Source organism: Opisthocomus hoazin, chromosome 3 (assembly GCF_030867145.1).
Source record: "Opisthocomus hoazin isolate bOpiHoa1 chromosome 3, bOpiHoa1.hap1, whole genome shotgun sequence".
Taxonomy (NCBI): domain Eukaryota; kingdom Metazoa; phylum Chordata; class Aves; order Opisthocomiformes; family Opisthocomidae; genus Opisthocomus; species Opisthocomus hoazin.
In genome coordinates, this window is record NC_134416.1 from 42,887,340 (window position 1) to 42,903,486 (window position 16,147).

Consider the following 16,147-nt stretch of genomic DNA (forward strand, 5'->3'; position numbering starts at 1 on the left):
TACCACTCCTCTGTTCGACTGTGTTGCCTGTGGAGTCAGGACAGCTGATCAATCATCCTCTCATGAATGAACTGTTGAATGACCTCAGTTTTAGCTTATAATGGTGATAATTCTACTTCAATATAACAGTGTTAAAGTAGTATTGTTAATATAACATATAAAGGTGAAAATTGATGTCCCAAATTTAAGATGTATGTCCATAGGTAGAGCTATTGTCCGTGATCTAGCAGGCTTCCACATGCTTTACAAGTCTGTTGGTATGTGCTTTTTTGATCTGGACTGATTTTAAGAGAAGCTTCTGGTTTGAAACTTATTTGGGTCTAGTGATGCAAATAATGGTTTCTATATTTTTACCATGCATGCAGCCAAAGCAAAGGATTTCCGTTATAACTTGTCAGAGGTCCTACAAGGTACGATATTATTGACGTAAGGTTACTTTATAGTCCCTTGGCTAAAAGTCCTGGTTTACTTTTTTATATTTTTAATTTTTTAGAAATTACTGTTCTTCAGCAGTGACATGAAACTCAGTCATTTCTCATCTGTCTCATTCTTCATGTTTTGAAGATGATACGCTTCTTATTTCTAGAGAATTACATTTATTCCACCAGTCTGTGTTTAACCATAAACCAGTAAAGATTCTTTCTGACTGATTGCTTCAGTACAATGGCATTGGCCTTATTTTTGTCTATTCTAGACCCAAGTCTGAACTTTGTAGAAGAAAAAGCTGTTTTCTGATTTTCCAAGTACCATGTTAAGAACTATATTTCATTTATTTTAATGGCAATCAAATTCTGCCTCCATTTAGAGAATGTCGAATGTAATAATAAACTGGAAAACTATAATGTCTTTATAAAAACTATAAGGAAAACTGTAAGGACTTCTACTGGAAAACTATAAGGAGTTCTTCTGCAAAGTGTGCAGAGTTTCAGTCCTATTAAAAGTTATGTCTGAATTTTGTAAGAACTAATTAGATAGATCTCTGCTTACTTGGTGATCCCAGGACACTTCTAATCCTGAATACCATGATTCTATGCTAAAAATTCTCTTTGAATAGAAACTGGGTTCTCCTTTTGCTTATGCTTAGGGCTGGTAGAGCTGCAGTTTCAAAAATAAAAGTAACAAGTCTGATGTATTAGTCACCTATAAAAGCATGGACAACTTTTTTTGTCTGCAGTGAATGTTACGCAGTTGTTGATAAAATTATGAATGTTTTTCCTTTGTCCAGAAAGTAGGTTGCTTACGTTTTATTAACTGGGTACTTAAAATTATATACCTATCTTTTTTCTGAGATGTTAGAATGGCAAGAAGCATGTAATCAGAAAACAAATTATAATTATTTGATTAATTCATATTTCATTATTTCTTTACCCTCAAACATGTTGAATGTTCCTTGTGAACTTAAATTTTATTCCGAGCAAAGCATATTCATATAAAGTGCATCACTTAATTACAGATTTGTTTTAAATCTACAAGCAACAAAGTAAATGTGTAGAAAAAATACTAACTTCTGTGTAGTCTGAAGTCTAGGAAATGCAGAAAGAAACTGAAAGTATTTGTAATATTTTTCAGCAAATTAAAAATGCAGTTAAGAAGAGTATAGCTAAATCATTAAAAAAAACAAGGTAACAACCTAACACTGACAGTCAACCATTTTACATTGAAAGCACTGTGCTGGAAACAAACTGTTGAATCCCTAATGCTCTGTTTTTCCTCTCTTTGCATTTCTAGGCAAGCTTGGGATTTATGATGCTGATGGAGACGGAGATTTTGATGTGGAAGATGCTAAAGTATTGCTAGGCAAGTACAAACACAGGTGGAATAATCTATGTAATTGAGTTGTCATATTCATGTTTTATTTTTGTTTAATGTCAGGATAGTATTTATGTTTTTTCCTAATTGGAGAACTTAAATGGGTTAATTGTGGTGGGGTTTTTTCTTAATGCAAGTTGTAGGATTGTATGTGCAACTTGTTGTAGCAAGTTGTGTTCTTCTGAAATAACAATGTAAGTGGAAAGCATTTAATTACTGACAGGCTGATTTTGAAGTTAGATGGTAGATGCTGCTGTACCGACTGTTGAAAGATGGTTGTGATTACTAATAAATTTATCAGATACAGGGCTGAAGATGCTTCAAGAGTTAAAACATTGTTTATGTTAACATGTTAAGCCAGGTCCATTTTAAAATAAGTTCCAGCAGGCCTTTGATGACTTAGATGACTATTTGTTTAGCATATTTTTGTACTGTCTTTCCTCTATTCTAGTTCTCCACAAGTCTGCCTGTTTTCTTTGCCCTTCAGAAATCCTACATGATACGAATTTTTCTTCTTTGATGTTGAAACACTGGTTTTAGGCTTCTGTTCCTTGTAGCTTGGGATAATGTCTTTCTGCTCACTAGGTGTCTTCCAAGAGAAATTTCAGTCACTAGACATTGCCCTTCTACCTACATCTTCTAGCCGTTAGAGCACTATCATCTCTGGCTTCATGATCAAGCATTGGCTAGATACTTCTTGCATACATGACGTTAGAAAGTTTACTTGTCTTTAATTGATATCTTCAAATGTAATCCTATTCTGAGCACACAAACCTAGCAAGTTAAACAAATAAACAGAACAACAAAAAACCCCAGCATAGTAAATAATAGCTTGGGCAGAGGGCAAAGTGGAATGTCTCAAACTAGTCATAGTTATCAATAGTATATCAGGATGTTATGGCTTGCTAGTTGAGACTCATATTCCATAAATATCAGTTTATCATCAGTTTATTTTTCCCCACTTCTGTTTGCAGAAATAAGCAAGCTTTTTGCAGGGGATCCACTTGTTTGATCCCTTCATGGTTACAGTAAACCCATGCAATCAAAATTACTGAACCATTTTGCAGTGGTGTGAATGTGAGAGGCACTCCAAAGAATCTCCAGTGCTATGAATGACTTCAGAGCTACAAATTGGATGTTAATTATAAACAGTGAAAAAGATAACAGTTTGTGTAGTTATAATCCTAATCGTTCTGTGTCTGTTATATAGTGTATAGAAAGTGGATAGCAATCTCTTGTGGGTCATATTAGTTGGATTCAGATTGCCAGGGTGGTAGCCAGAAACATGCTGCTGCTTTGTTACATCTCTGTTTTATGCAACTTGATATAGCTGGGAATTCTGCCAATACATGACAGCGTTTCTATTATAAGCTTGTCTTGTCATGCATGTAAACCTTATACTTCAAATGTGACATTAAAAGGTCACAGATCAAAAGTTATCTTTATTATTTTTAATACTTGCTTAGAAATATGATTTACTGTTTATTTTCTGCAATACAAAGGAAATGGTAAGTTTTAAAAGTTATACAACATTGATAAAAATTACAATATAAAAATATATTTCTTCTTTTAACTAGCATATAATACTATTAACTAAAGTTCTCAGGAAATTATTGTGCTTGTTTGTGTTTAACATTTAATATGAATTAAAAAATGAACACCACTATGCAGACCAAAATTATTTCATTGATACAGGAACTGGAAGGCTAGATTCCCTTTTGAGGAACTTGTCTTCCAGAATTAAGTCTTTGTAGTAAAGAAAACCAGAGAGTAAGTCTGTATTCAACCACATTAGGGTGACTTTCTGAATATTGAATGCATAACTCGTTTTATATTTCATTTGTGAGGATTTTCTTAGTACATATGCTCTGCTTGAAGATTTGTTACTCTGTGGGATTTTTCTTTGGGTCAGACTACCATAACAGCAAGTGGTTTCTCTGCTAATCTAATACTGTCTTAAAAAGGAGATTCTACTGTTTGGTGTTTAAAGCTAGGAAGTCATACACTTTTTTTGCTTCTACCAGTGTGGGTTTATTTTATATTTCAAAGAATGGTTTAGTAGCTGATAACTTAGTAGTTTTCTGTACTACTTGGGCACACCTAAATAGAAGAACTAAAATTTATTATTGTATTTCTTGTATGTATAAGGTGTGATACGGTCTATTCTTTTTATTTGTTGAAATCAAAGGAGTTTTGATGATTAAGTTCTCTTGAGGTAGTTGTGTGATGTTAAAAACAGTGTGCAAGAATTGTGTTCTTCCTCTGTCCCCTTTCCACTCCCCCCCCCCGCCCTGTTTGGTTGGGGGGGTGGAGGGGGGAGCCTCACCTAAAACCCAGCCAGCCAACAAACCCCAAATATTTGACTTAGTTTTGTATCCATTTATGAAAAGATTATCCAGAGTGGAAGTGCAAACTTGTTAAAGCTAATCTGCAGCTATCTTGCATATTCTTTCTCGTTCACAGGTATTTGTGAGGTTCTGTTCACTGAATTCCTTTTGGCAATGGGAAGAGAGGTTTCTCAATCTGCTCATATGAGGGCTGCTGTTATTAGTAATTCTATTGCCACTTTTTGTCCACCACACTCTAATTGTTCTTTGAAGGAAGTTATTCTTTTTGGGAGGAGTGTTATACCTCTGTACTCAAGAACGTAGTACAGAAACAGTAGCCTTAGTAGTATTACCAAAAAAATGCATGCATAAGGAGTACCAATGTCTGTGGGAATAGAAGCTTTGGAGCCAAGCCATTTTTTATACTTAAGTCCTTTTAAATAAACAGTAATATCCTGAGAAATTCTACTTAAATAGCTGCAGTAGTTAGTAAAATTTTGGAACTGCAGGTGCAGAAAGTCATCAATAAATTGTTCTTGTGCATTTAGTTCAGAGTAGTCTGTGCAGAAAATAGTAAAAAACCCCCTAGTGTTACCAACAAACAAAGGGTAATAAACAGTAGAATCCAAGCTTTTGTAAACCAGCTTTTTTTCGCCCTGGTTCACGTATAGTAGAAAAGAAACTGCAAGCAGTTGTACAAAGTTTGCACATTCAGAAAATCTGTGGTGAGATCACAGGAGTTAAAAGAATGCGTTTGTACAGTTCAGCTGTTTAGGAGAAGTTTCATACTCTTCTCTATTTTTCTCACGTTCTTGTAGCATCCTCAAATACTAAAAACTTGCATATGCTCATTCTCGTAAAAGATGTTTGCAGGAGAAGAGAGGCTTTGTCTTGTTAAATGAATGTAGGCAAGCCCTGTGCCCCATTGATTGCGGTAACACTGTTGAACAAAGATTTTTACTCCCCCGATCACTGTTTGATTTAAATTGTAATGTTTAGACTTCTCTTGAAATAAAGTAGTTATTTCCAGTGAGTCACTGAGTTAGCATGGCATGGCTGCCTGAATGGGCAATTCCATTTTTGTCACCATTTTCAGGCACTTCTTACCATGCTTATGTGTGCTTATCAGTTTGAGTTTTACTTTGAAAAGCAGTTCTTCTCGATTATGGGGATGAATGAAGACCAAAATAGTTTGAGTATTAATTAGCTCGCGTTTTTTTTTGTTTTTTTAAACTCAAAGAAAAAAGATAAATATATGAAATAATATATTATTTCCTGTAACTTAGGCTGAAGTGTCTTCTCCCCCCCCCCCCCCCCCCCTTAGATTCAAAAGCCATTATATTAAGCTTGGATAGTTTTTGTAAAGAATTGTGAAGAAAGACTTTGAGTTTTGTTGTTTGATGTTTTTTTATGCTAGACTCTTGAGGCGTAGTTTTCCAGTTTCTGTGGTTCCCTTTGGTGTCTTAATCTTTTCAAAGAAAGTATGCTGCTGTACTCCATGTTGTATTTTATAAAGATAATTACCCAAACGTCTTATTCTTGACTTAGTGCAGGAACAGGGGCACCTGTGTGGTTCTTCATGTACTTACAGAAGTGCTGTCTAAAGCCTGGGATCTTTTGAGAGTGGTATTTTGTTGTTTTTTAATGCCAGATTCTGACGGAAAGGAGTGATAAAAATTTGTATAATTCTGTGTTTATAACTTAGATTTTTTAAAATTTTTTTTTAGATTCAGGTTTCCATTCTGAAATTGAGAATTCTTTCTTTAGTAAATATACTTACTTGGTTTATGTCTTTACATCTTGCATGGCCCAAATTTTGAAAACAAATTAGAATAATAACTGACTACTATGCATAAAGTTAAGTCTATAAAATTTAATTTTTATAGAACTAAGCCATGGAAGAAGTTGGAGAGGGATATTTATAATACCTTGATTGCCTGCTGGATTCAATCTGTCAGTTTTAAACCTTTGGGCTATCCAGTGAAAAAGTAAAGAGAATGGCTGGTCACTCAAGTAGAGGTTCTGGACATCCAGGTACAAGGATGTGGAACATCATGGACTTGGAAGTTTCCTCAGAATTATCATTGATACTTTCACTGTGTGCTGTAAGAAAAATGTGTTGCAATGTGTTAAATGTCTCTGCCTTGAACTCCTGTATCTTGAATGTTTCATTAACCTGCACCTAATACTGCTTTGTGGTCCGCATGTGCAACATGTTCACTTAATTTTATGTCTCAGCAACCTGTCTTCACCCTTAGCCCACTTTTCTGCTTCTCCTTCCAACACAAACGAAGGTTTGTTCTGGTTAGAAGTGGGGGAAGTTCCTCCCTCTGCCTCTTTAAAGCTTACAAATAATTGACGTTTGTCATTGCTTGGTCATTCTGTTGTACATTTCCCAGAATGGAAAAGTTGAAATATTATTTAGTAGTAACTGTGAAATAGTGGATTTTAATACAAAAAAAAAAGCAGGAGGAAAATAAAGAGAGAGCATCAGTCATGGCTTATTTGTATTTTACCAACCCCGGTTTAGATCAGTGGGTCTTGTAGCCCAAGAGAGCAACTCCTGGTATCAGAGGGTTTAGAAGTGATGGGCTCTTTCTCCACTGCTTTGGCCATCTCTACTGTAGCTGCCTGCTTTAGATTTTCTATGCAACAGTACACACACCCTTTATATTGGCTACGTATTCATTTTTATCTAGTGTTCTGTATATCCTCAGGTTTGGAATTAGTTCCTGAGAATCAAGTATATAATGTGGAATAGATATTGTAGAAAGAAATGATCAAGAAGCTTGTTTAAAAAAAAACAACAAACCAACAAGCAAACAAACTGCAAAACAACCCCACCAACAGTTACAAGTCCTCACTTCTAAGCAAGATCAAAATTCTGCACGGAAGAGTAAATGTTATCCTTAACAGTATATCTGTGACAAGTTTGTTTAAACACTATTTTCTTTTAAATGTTATTATTGGCTATCAATTGCAAGCTTTCAAATTTAAACAGGATAGTTTGAAAAAAAAAAAAGGCAAATTGGATGATTTTAAGTAGTAGAGGATTGCTATTAAAAAAGCTTGTGTAAAGGTAAATGCTGCAGCAAGAAAACTGAATATAAATGGATTTGGTTTTAGTGTTAGGAAGAGGGAAAGCAAAGCTGCCACCTTTGTTTTTTACAATTTTGGTGTAATATTGTGCATGTTTATTGTCCAAATTTTAGTCTGTATTTTGAAAGATTCAACTTTCTTAACAACTTTCTATTTCCTAATTAGCATTCCTGTAAAGACTGCTGTCTGTGACATGAGATGTCTTTCACAGATCCTCCTTTTACAGTTTCCTCTTTCCACCTAACTGCTGTCTCTTTTTTTTTTTTTTTTTCCTTCCCTCTCTCTCTCTCTCTTTCCTCTATTCTTGTGTAGGCCTGACCAAAGATGGCAGTAATGAAAATATTGATTCCCTTGAGGAAGTCCTTAATATTTTAGCAGAGGAAAGCTCTGATTGGTTTTATGGCTTTCTCTCATTTCTCTATGATGTATTGACTCCTTTTGAAATACTAGAAGAAGAAGAGAGTGAAGCTGCAGATGATGTTGATGGTACGTCACAGAATGAAGGGGTTCAGGGAAAAAAGACTTGTGTTATTTTGGATTTACAGAACCAGTGACTGAGAGACTAATTTGATTGGCTTTCAAAAATGTCCATGAAATCATCAGTCTTAATATAATGGGAATTTGACATTGAGGGGAAACTCCCAAATGGACGCTACAAAGATTGAACTAAAGTCAGCCATGCAATGTAGTTTCACTAGTTGAAAGCCTTTCGGTGACTTTTCCATTTTTGTGACAGGATGACAAATACTACATAAATGTGTAAATATGTAGATTAAAATGTGTATCTGCAGTTGTGTAGTTGGTTTCTGTATGTGCTTCAATTTGTGCATTTTGTGCACAAAGCTTACAAAGCTAAGTGTAATAACCTTAACTGTTAACACTATAACTTTTGTCTTTCTATCAAACATTAACTGAAGCGTTTTGTAACAGCTTTGATTGTAAAGTATTCTGGCATGACTGCGTTATGTAAATACATATTTATATGTTAATTAATATAGATATGACAATGATAATTCTCTTGTGAAATATAATTTTAATAAATAATTTATTTTGGTGATTCACTGATTTCTCAGATTCTTTTTACCTGTTCAAATAAAAACATTTCATTTAAAAGTGCTTAAAAATATTACAGAAACATTTGTTTCGAAGTTAGCTGACATCTGTTGTATTCAGAAGGTATGATGTCACTATATGGTTTATTCCCACTGATTTATCTGTTTTCAGTCATTTTCTAGTATTACAATTGCACCACAAGGACTGTTCTAAATTTGTTTGGGTTTTTTTAAGGCGAGTCTTTCATGCAAGTGGGAAGCTGTGATTATGTATTTCTAATGTAATACTGAATATATTAAAGACTGATTGGAAATTAGAATGTAATGTCTTCTATTCCTTGCTAAATTCAAGAACTTAATGCAGTTTTGCAAATCTTAATCTTTTTCCTGTGAAATCGTTTTATGACAGTTCTTCCAAAAGTATTTTTCATGTATATGAATTCTGTCTGCTATCATAAAGTTATTGGTATAGAAAGGGGAGTTTATAATTGTATTCTGCAGTTTGTATCGGGTACTAAAATCAGGAACTGAGCTGTCATTTTAGTACGTGAATAGTGTACACAATTAGATTATTATTAAAATTATATGAAATTGTTTATTGTGGTGCCTGCTATACTCAAGTTTGTATGTGTTTCCCGTATAAAGTTTATACTCAAGTGTTAACACTAGTGGATGCAGGCTGAAATTTTAACCTGTTTTTAATTTAGATGATTTTTCACTTCCTTTGGCATGGCAACTTTAAAGCAATTTAACATACCAGTTTAAAAAAAAAATCCAACTCGGGGTTCTACTCAATATTTAAAAAGTAATAAGAAACAGAAGGTGTTAGTGTTAAATAAGGAAAGTGGTTTTTGTTTGATTTTTTTTTTTTTAAAGTGAAGTGTTAGTAGTGCTGCTGAAGATTTCCAAATTAAATAGAGCCACAAAAACATTAGTCACATTTTCTTCCAAATATTTGAGTATTAGGATATAAAAAAGTTAAAAACATGTAAATTTAATGGTTTTTAGTATGAGATATGAAGCATTAAAGCAAAGCAAAGGAGAAGAACCCTGTACATTATGGAAGTATGTGCTGGTAGATCTGTGAAATGTTATTGACAAGTTTCTTAGCAAGTGGAAGAAACTTGCAAAGTGCTTAAGACATAGGAAGTAAGCAAGCTTGGTTTATTTGGAGGTTTTTTTTCTATTTTAATTTTAGAAGCAGGTTTGAATTAGAGATAAGAGTTTTATCACTATTATGGGATAATATCTCTTGGTATGAATTAGAGAAATTGTCATGGAACGTTGAATTCTGTTGTAGATGCTTCAGTAATGGAACTAGATAGCCAAAAAGAGGAGGAAAACATCTACCAAGAGAATTCCAGATCATGAAGTTAATACCAAAAAGTTAAAATATCCATTGATAATTTAATGAAATTTCAAGTAAAGTAGAGATAAATAGATTGTTTGAAGCATGAGAAAGGTGTAGGCACTGAAATGGATAATGATTACATCAGTAAACAGTAAATTACTTTAACTTGGGCTAGGGAGATGAAACGCAGGCAAATAAAGGTCTGATTTGATGTCATGGAAGTTCCTGGTTGATTTTAAGTGTATGGAAGTCCACTCAAAACAATTATAGTGGGAAGAAAGATTTTGTAAGAGGAGAAGGGGGGGAGACCTAGGGGAAACATTAACAGCCAGTAGTTTTCTAGAGCGTTCAGTTTATGGAATAGAAGTTGTTGGTTTTTTTTGCCCCCCCAGAAGTGTTCGCTCTTGCCTGGGGTTGTTCATGTAAACAACTAAACTCTCACTAGTGGTGAGCAGAGCTGTCAAAGCTCTCCTGAAGTATGAGATAGGAGGGTTTGATTTTAATGGATTGATTTGCGGTGACTATCAGTTGTATAAAATACAGTCAGTATATTCATGTTTTAAAAGAAGTCCAGAAAACTTTTAAAGTGGTTTTAAATTGTAGGTAGAAAGCTGTAACAGCTGTGCCTTCTGAGATTATTTTAAAATAATGATTTTAGAAAGCAAAGCTCCTGCTTTCTACGTACAATTTTTGGTTTGAGAATTTAAAATAGGAACAAATCAGTAGCAAATAATGTTTTTAATGAGGAAAATACGTTGTTTAAGTGATAGGAACTTACTAGGTTTCGTAGCTTGTAAAGAATGGCATTTTAGTGATTTTGTGTTAAACTGGACATGGAGTGTTCATTAGCTACCTTCATATTTCTTACAGGTCATTTATATGAAATTTTAGAGAGCTCCAGAAATAAATGTCTGTGACTAAAGCTGTAGTCTTCCAGTTTGGCCAGCATTTTTAGCAATATGTGGGATGCTTTGCTTTGCCATTTTCTCGTGTTGGTAAATGTTTAATATTTTAACTGCCAGTCTTCAGCAGAAATTTTCAACCTTCAAACAAAATACTCCATTAACCTTTGTAGTACAAGCTCTTGCTTGCTTTGCCATGATACTAATGTAAAGAAATTGTAGGGTGAAACTTAGTACCCATATATCTGAAATGGCTGAGAAATTATGGAAGGTTTGAGCCCCAGATTTCTGTGACCACCTTCAACAATATTTAATTTAAAAGTGAAACAGTGTTTTGTATGGGGGGAAAATTTGCAATGCTCATAATGTATAGAAGTTAGAATTGAACAGAGTAAACAGAAAATTGTTTGCGTATCTGTTGCAATTCTTATTGCAGCAACTTTTTTTATCATCAAAAAAAGGAACTTTTTTGGAGAGCATGTTCAGTCTTTCACTCTTGAAATTTGTTTCAAGGTCAGTGAAGAAGTGTTAGCACCTGTAGGTTTCATTTTATGGTAATTTTGCGTTGTTACTTATTTTCCATTGACTGGTCTTAGAAGAAATAGATTTTTCTTATGACAGTTATTCATATAGGTTACAATTGGATGCAGGGGTAGAAGGATGCATTAAAACATTAGAAGGATTTTCATTTCATTTCAATAGTTAATGGTCAAATAGGGGAAAAAAACACCTGTATTGTAAACGTGATTTGATGAGTAGTTGTGAGCTGGGGAAAACTATTGCATACAGGTGGGTCATTTTGAACAGGTGCATATGATTCTCCCTATTCAGTTGCCATCAGTTAAGCAACTATCATAATGATGGCACAGCAGCATCAAATACACTAAATACCGTCTTCCGTAGCCTCAAGGTGATGCTAATAAAAGCAAGACTTGCTTGTTGGTTTCTTAGGTCTTCTCATACGAGGTGCAACATGTGCATCCATGACTTCAGATAATGCTTTCTGCCCTGTGTCTCCAGTTTGACTTTTTTGTCTAAAATTGGGCAATTAATCTCTTGCTTATTTAAAGTAAGTTACTGAGAAGGTGTTGAAAGTATTTTTTTGTGTGTGTGTGCTAGTGGTATGAATTAAAAAAGCTCTGTTGCGTCTGGGAGGGTTACAGGCTTTGGTATGCCTGGTAATCTGTATACAAGTAATGAGTTCAGCTCAAGGTAAGTGGGTGTTAGCCTTCTGTCAGTAAGCTATTTCGTTTAACAGAAGACCTTGTACATTCAATGTAGCATATTATAAATGCAGAAGAATAGTAATAATTACATGCAGGTACATTTGCAAACAATCATAGCTGTTTATGACTTGCAGTTCTGCTGGAGAAGGAAAATAAAAGGGAGAGAAAAAAAGAGTAATAGTGGTTTGGGCTTGCAGATTTGTATTTCCTTTTTTAGTTATGAAATGTTAACATCTTTTGCTGATATTCTGTATGCTGAAGGAGGTTCCTGATGGGACCTCATGAATTAAGGCAAGAGTCTCAACACAAGTCCGAATGTTTAAAGCTTGAGACTTTCTGTTCTGTGATCCAGGCTTTACACAATTTGCAGAAGGGTGGAATTGCAAGTTCTGTCTGTCAGCTGCTTAGTGCTAGCCTTGACCTTTCTATGGTGTATGTGAAGTCACCTCTTCCTTTTCCGCATGTAAGTGGGTAAGCTGCCTTAATTAGCTTACATTTGTTGTACGGTGCTGCAGGTGAAAAGAGTTAATGCAGGTAGATGTTGTGGTGAAATTGATTTATAGGAGTTTTTTCATGTGGCAAAGCCTTTTGTATAAAAGCATATTAAAGTTTTCAGTATGGTTAAATGAATAATATAAAATTTGCATATGCTAGAATAAACTTCAGGTTTGTCAGTATTTTGTTAAATAGAAGAATATAATCTGTCAACATCTGTGAAACTGCTCAAAAAGACTGCTTTGTGTTACCTATTTTTGTTTTGCAGTGCTTATCTTTCTGAATAACAACAGTATTCGTATATTTTTTGGTTGATGCTGAAATTCTAAAGCTGTGCTCTCACTTCGGGGTTCTTTTTGTGGAGGTTGTTCTTGGAGATTTTTATGGGGAAAAGTAAAGGGAACGACTGGATTTTGTTGCAGAATTAGAATGCTTCGCAATATTCCAAGTTTCAAAGAATCAGTTAAGGTACTAAGTTATCTACCAATTAGGCATTATGTAAAAATAACTACTTTGACATGAATATTTATTTTTTAGTATGACTGCTTAAAGCCGTTCTTTGGAAAGTATTGGAAACCTGTCCAGCCATGTTAACCTTGAAGTCTACTTTTTAATTCACTCACTCCATGGTTGCCATTTCTGACATTCTGTTATAACCACATATGTGGTTATAAATTGTGTATTTCTCTTTGCATTGCCAGCACTGGACATTTATAATGTAGGATTGAGTGAAAAAAAGAAGGAACTTAAAAACTAGCTCAAAAAAACTGTGAAGACACTTGAATCTGAGCTTAGAATAAGAGTCTACATGTTCAGTTATGTAATTCATAAATTTCTGGATATTGGTTTGTGAGCCCCAAGGCAGTACGGGCCGAAGTCTTTGTCAGTGAGTTTACTTAGATGCTGGATTTTATCACGTGCCCCAGGTCGTTGCTGTCTTGGAAAACTGAAGTGTTTTACACCTGTGTCTTGCTTCAGCCTGGTTGGGTCTCACAAATGAGACTTCCCTGTCCTGTAGCCATTGCAGGGACCCAGTCCAGGTGGATATCAAAATGCAGCAGGATTTCTGTCTAGTAATTAATATGTAATACTAAGATTTTGAAATACATTGTTCGTCATAATTTTCCTGTAAATGGGTCTATTCATAATATGTTAAACTATACATGAGTTACAAAATTATAGCGTGCATTGATAATTTTCTGAGTATCTTAACATTACTCATTGTATAAAAGCAGATCGAAACAAATCACTGCTTGCCTGAATATTTAACAAGTGAAATACCAATAATTAGTGAACAAGGTATTTTGTAATCTTTCAATGTAGTGCATATACTTTTATTTAAAAACATTTCAAATATCTGTATAATTTTTGTGTATACAGGTCTTTTCTGTTTTCCTTGTCAAGACATGGTTTAAGAGTGTATCTTAAAATATCCAGTAACATTCATTTTACTATGAAAAGAGGGGAGGTGCTGAAAATTTAAATATGGCTTTGTGCAACTTTGAAGTATCTTTTATTATTTATATTTTCATTGATGCTGTAGTATAACAAAGATGGAGTATATTCTTCCTTTTATGTGAGAAAATTGTTTACATATTGTTACATGCACTGCTTGGAAGTAAAAAGATTGAATAATGAATTTAGTCAAGTTAGAGCTCTGGACTTCAGCAATGACTAATCTGTGAGAGAGGAGCTTAAAAAGGCTTTCATATTCCAGGTATGGGCTCATAAGGAAATTGACCTAAAAATTGGGTTTTTACCTTGCTAACCCATTTTTAAGAAATTTTGGTCATAATGTCATTTCTTGATACTTTGAAAATGTGTAAGATAGACATTAGATGCAAGATGATTACAATGACATAATGGTTACATTCTTTAAATTTATGGTGGGGTTTTTTTTGGTGTAGAATATGGGAGTTTGGTTTGTGTTTGAAGAATAAATTTTGAGCTATATTGGTGCAGTTTGGGTAGTTATTAATTGTTCTCTGGAAATCTAATCTTAAGGTTCAGATGTCCAGTGTAGGTGCTTTATATGTCTGAATGAGAAGCCTGATATTGAGACATGAGGATATCTCTTCTAGTTTAATAATCTTATGCATAAGGTTTAAAAATACATTCACCATAATTTTTCTGAACTTTCTAGCTGGTTTTTGGGTAATAATGCACAGGATTTTTGTGGTTAAGGTAGTTGTGTTTATGGGATTTAGGTCTTAATCCACAGCAGCATGATGGTAATAATCCAGTTTCTTTTTATGGTATTAGAGAGATGAGGCTAATTTTTTTTATTTTTTTTTTTTTTTTGCGGGGGGAAGGCTTTTGCCTTTATGCCTCTAGTGGAACTAGATAAAAACACTAGGAGCTAGGTATAATCAAGATCCTGAATGACCTCAATTTCTGTTAGCTGCAATGGGGAAAGAGGGCAGCACCTGTCTTTGGAGAGTAAGGTTTAGTTTTTTGAGAAAAGCCTTAGTAGTCTTAAATAGTCTCAAGTAAAGCAGTAAGTATTTTAACTGAAATGAAATGGCAACTGCTTTTTGCGATATGAGCACTAGCTTTGCCAAAACACGTATTTTCCATTGGCTAGAGAAACATAGATTGTAATTAATTGTAAGAAAATATTCATTTTATATAATCTGCAGTACATAGGTGCTTGAATATCTTTTTAATGTATTTATAAAATATTTATAAAATTGTACAGTAATGTAAGTTAGTGGATTTGATAGCGAGTTGCCACAATACCCAGCAGAGATATCAGCTGGGATATTAGTCATAATTACGTGGCATCATGCTGTCTGGAGAGAAATGAGCTAGCTCTAAGTAGTTGAGAAGCATTGTAAGTGCGTGCATCTGGTAATGTGGTACGTTTCTTGGAGTAATTAGTCTTCCATCTCAGTACTTGTGGTGGTCTTGCTACTGAAGATGCTTTAGTCTTAATGTGTTAACGTTTGGTATCTCTCTGTAGTATTGCAGTGTGCTATGTAAAGATGACTTTTTACGTGGCATGGCAGATTGGAAAGTTTTATGTCGTGTTTGTTGAACATCACAGATATGTTCATAACCTATTTCCATTTTGCAACAAATCAGGTGAGGAGCCAGGAGGGGTAGCCAAGAAAAAAACTAAAGTCAAAGGTATTTTTAACATTCTTTTTCTTGTGAAACTTTATACAGATAAAGATGTCTGAAATGCATGCGCATTGCAAGTACAGATTGCAGGTTATAATAATGTTTACTAATACTAGCTATGTTGGCTACGTGTTGTCTAATGGTGCAGCAAACTATTATCCTCCCAGTTTTTCAGTATATCTTTTTTTTACTACTGATTGTAATTTAATGGCAATGTGAGTGCTTTCCTAACTAGAGATTGTATTTTGTTTGTGGTTTTTATTTTATTTTTTTTTTTTAAGCAGTTGTCTTGTTTGGATTATAAGTAGTTTGTTAACTTCATATTCTGCATTAAAAAAAAAAGTTCTGATGTATGTGCAAATTTTGTTCAGTGTGAAATCCTCCTTTAGTTATCTTTTATGAATTCATGATACTATTACTATGTTGTAATTGGACTTGAGTACCTTAATTTCTGCTTAAGTCTGTACTTAAATAGTTTAGTCTTTTTCTTTCTTATAGGAAGAGAAATTTAGGTAACGTTCAGTAACTTCCCCTTTAATATTATTTCCAAGATCAATTGCAGTGATGATACTTACACATTTTCCAAAAGCTTAAAGAAGGCCAGCTTGCAACTGACCCATGCCATATATTTATTTATAATTCCATTGCTGTATGAGCAGCACACAATAGTCTAAATGTGTTCAGTGCCACAGAGAGACTAAAAAAGCTAACTGGCCTCAGCAAAACACCAAACTGCCAGATGTACTTCAGGTGCTTAACTTTC

At 34.2% G+C, this 16,147-nt stretch overlaps 1 protein-coding gene across 9 annotated transcripts in view; it reads left to right on the top strand.

Annotated features, from left to right (window-relative positions):
- Positions 1-16,147, top strand: part of ASPH (aspartate beta-hydroxylase) — a 117,521-nt gene that overhangs the window by 21,658 nt on the left and 79,716 nt on the right. For 5 of the 9 annotated variants that reach the window (XM_075416087.1, XM_075416088.1, XM_075416082.1 and 2 more), the window contains 2 exons: positions 366-410; positions 1,729-1,797. In XM_075416087.1, coding sequence (XP_075272202.1) covers positions 366-410; positions 1,729-1,797 — 114 coding nt within the window. Of the gene's footprint in view, positions 1-365; positions 411-1,728; positions 1,798-7,547; positions 8,608-16,147 lie in introns of those variants that run through there. The other 4 variants (XM_075416089.1, XM_075416090.1, XM_075416083.1 and 1 more) reach the window with 2 other exon arrangements.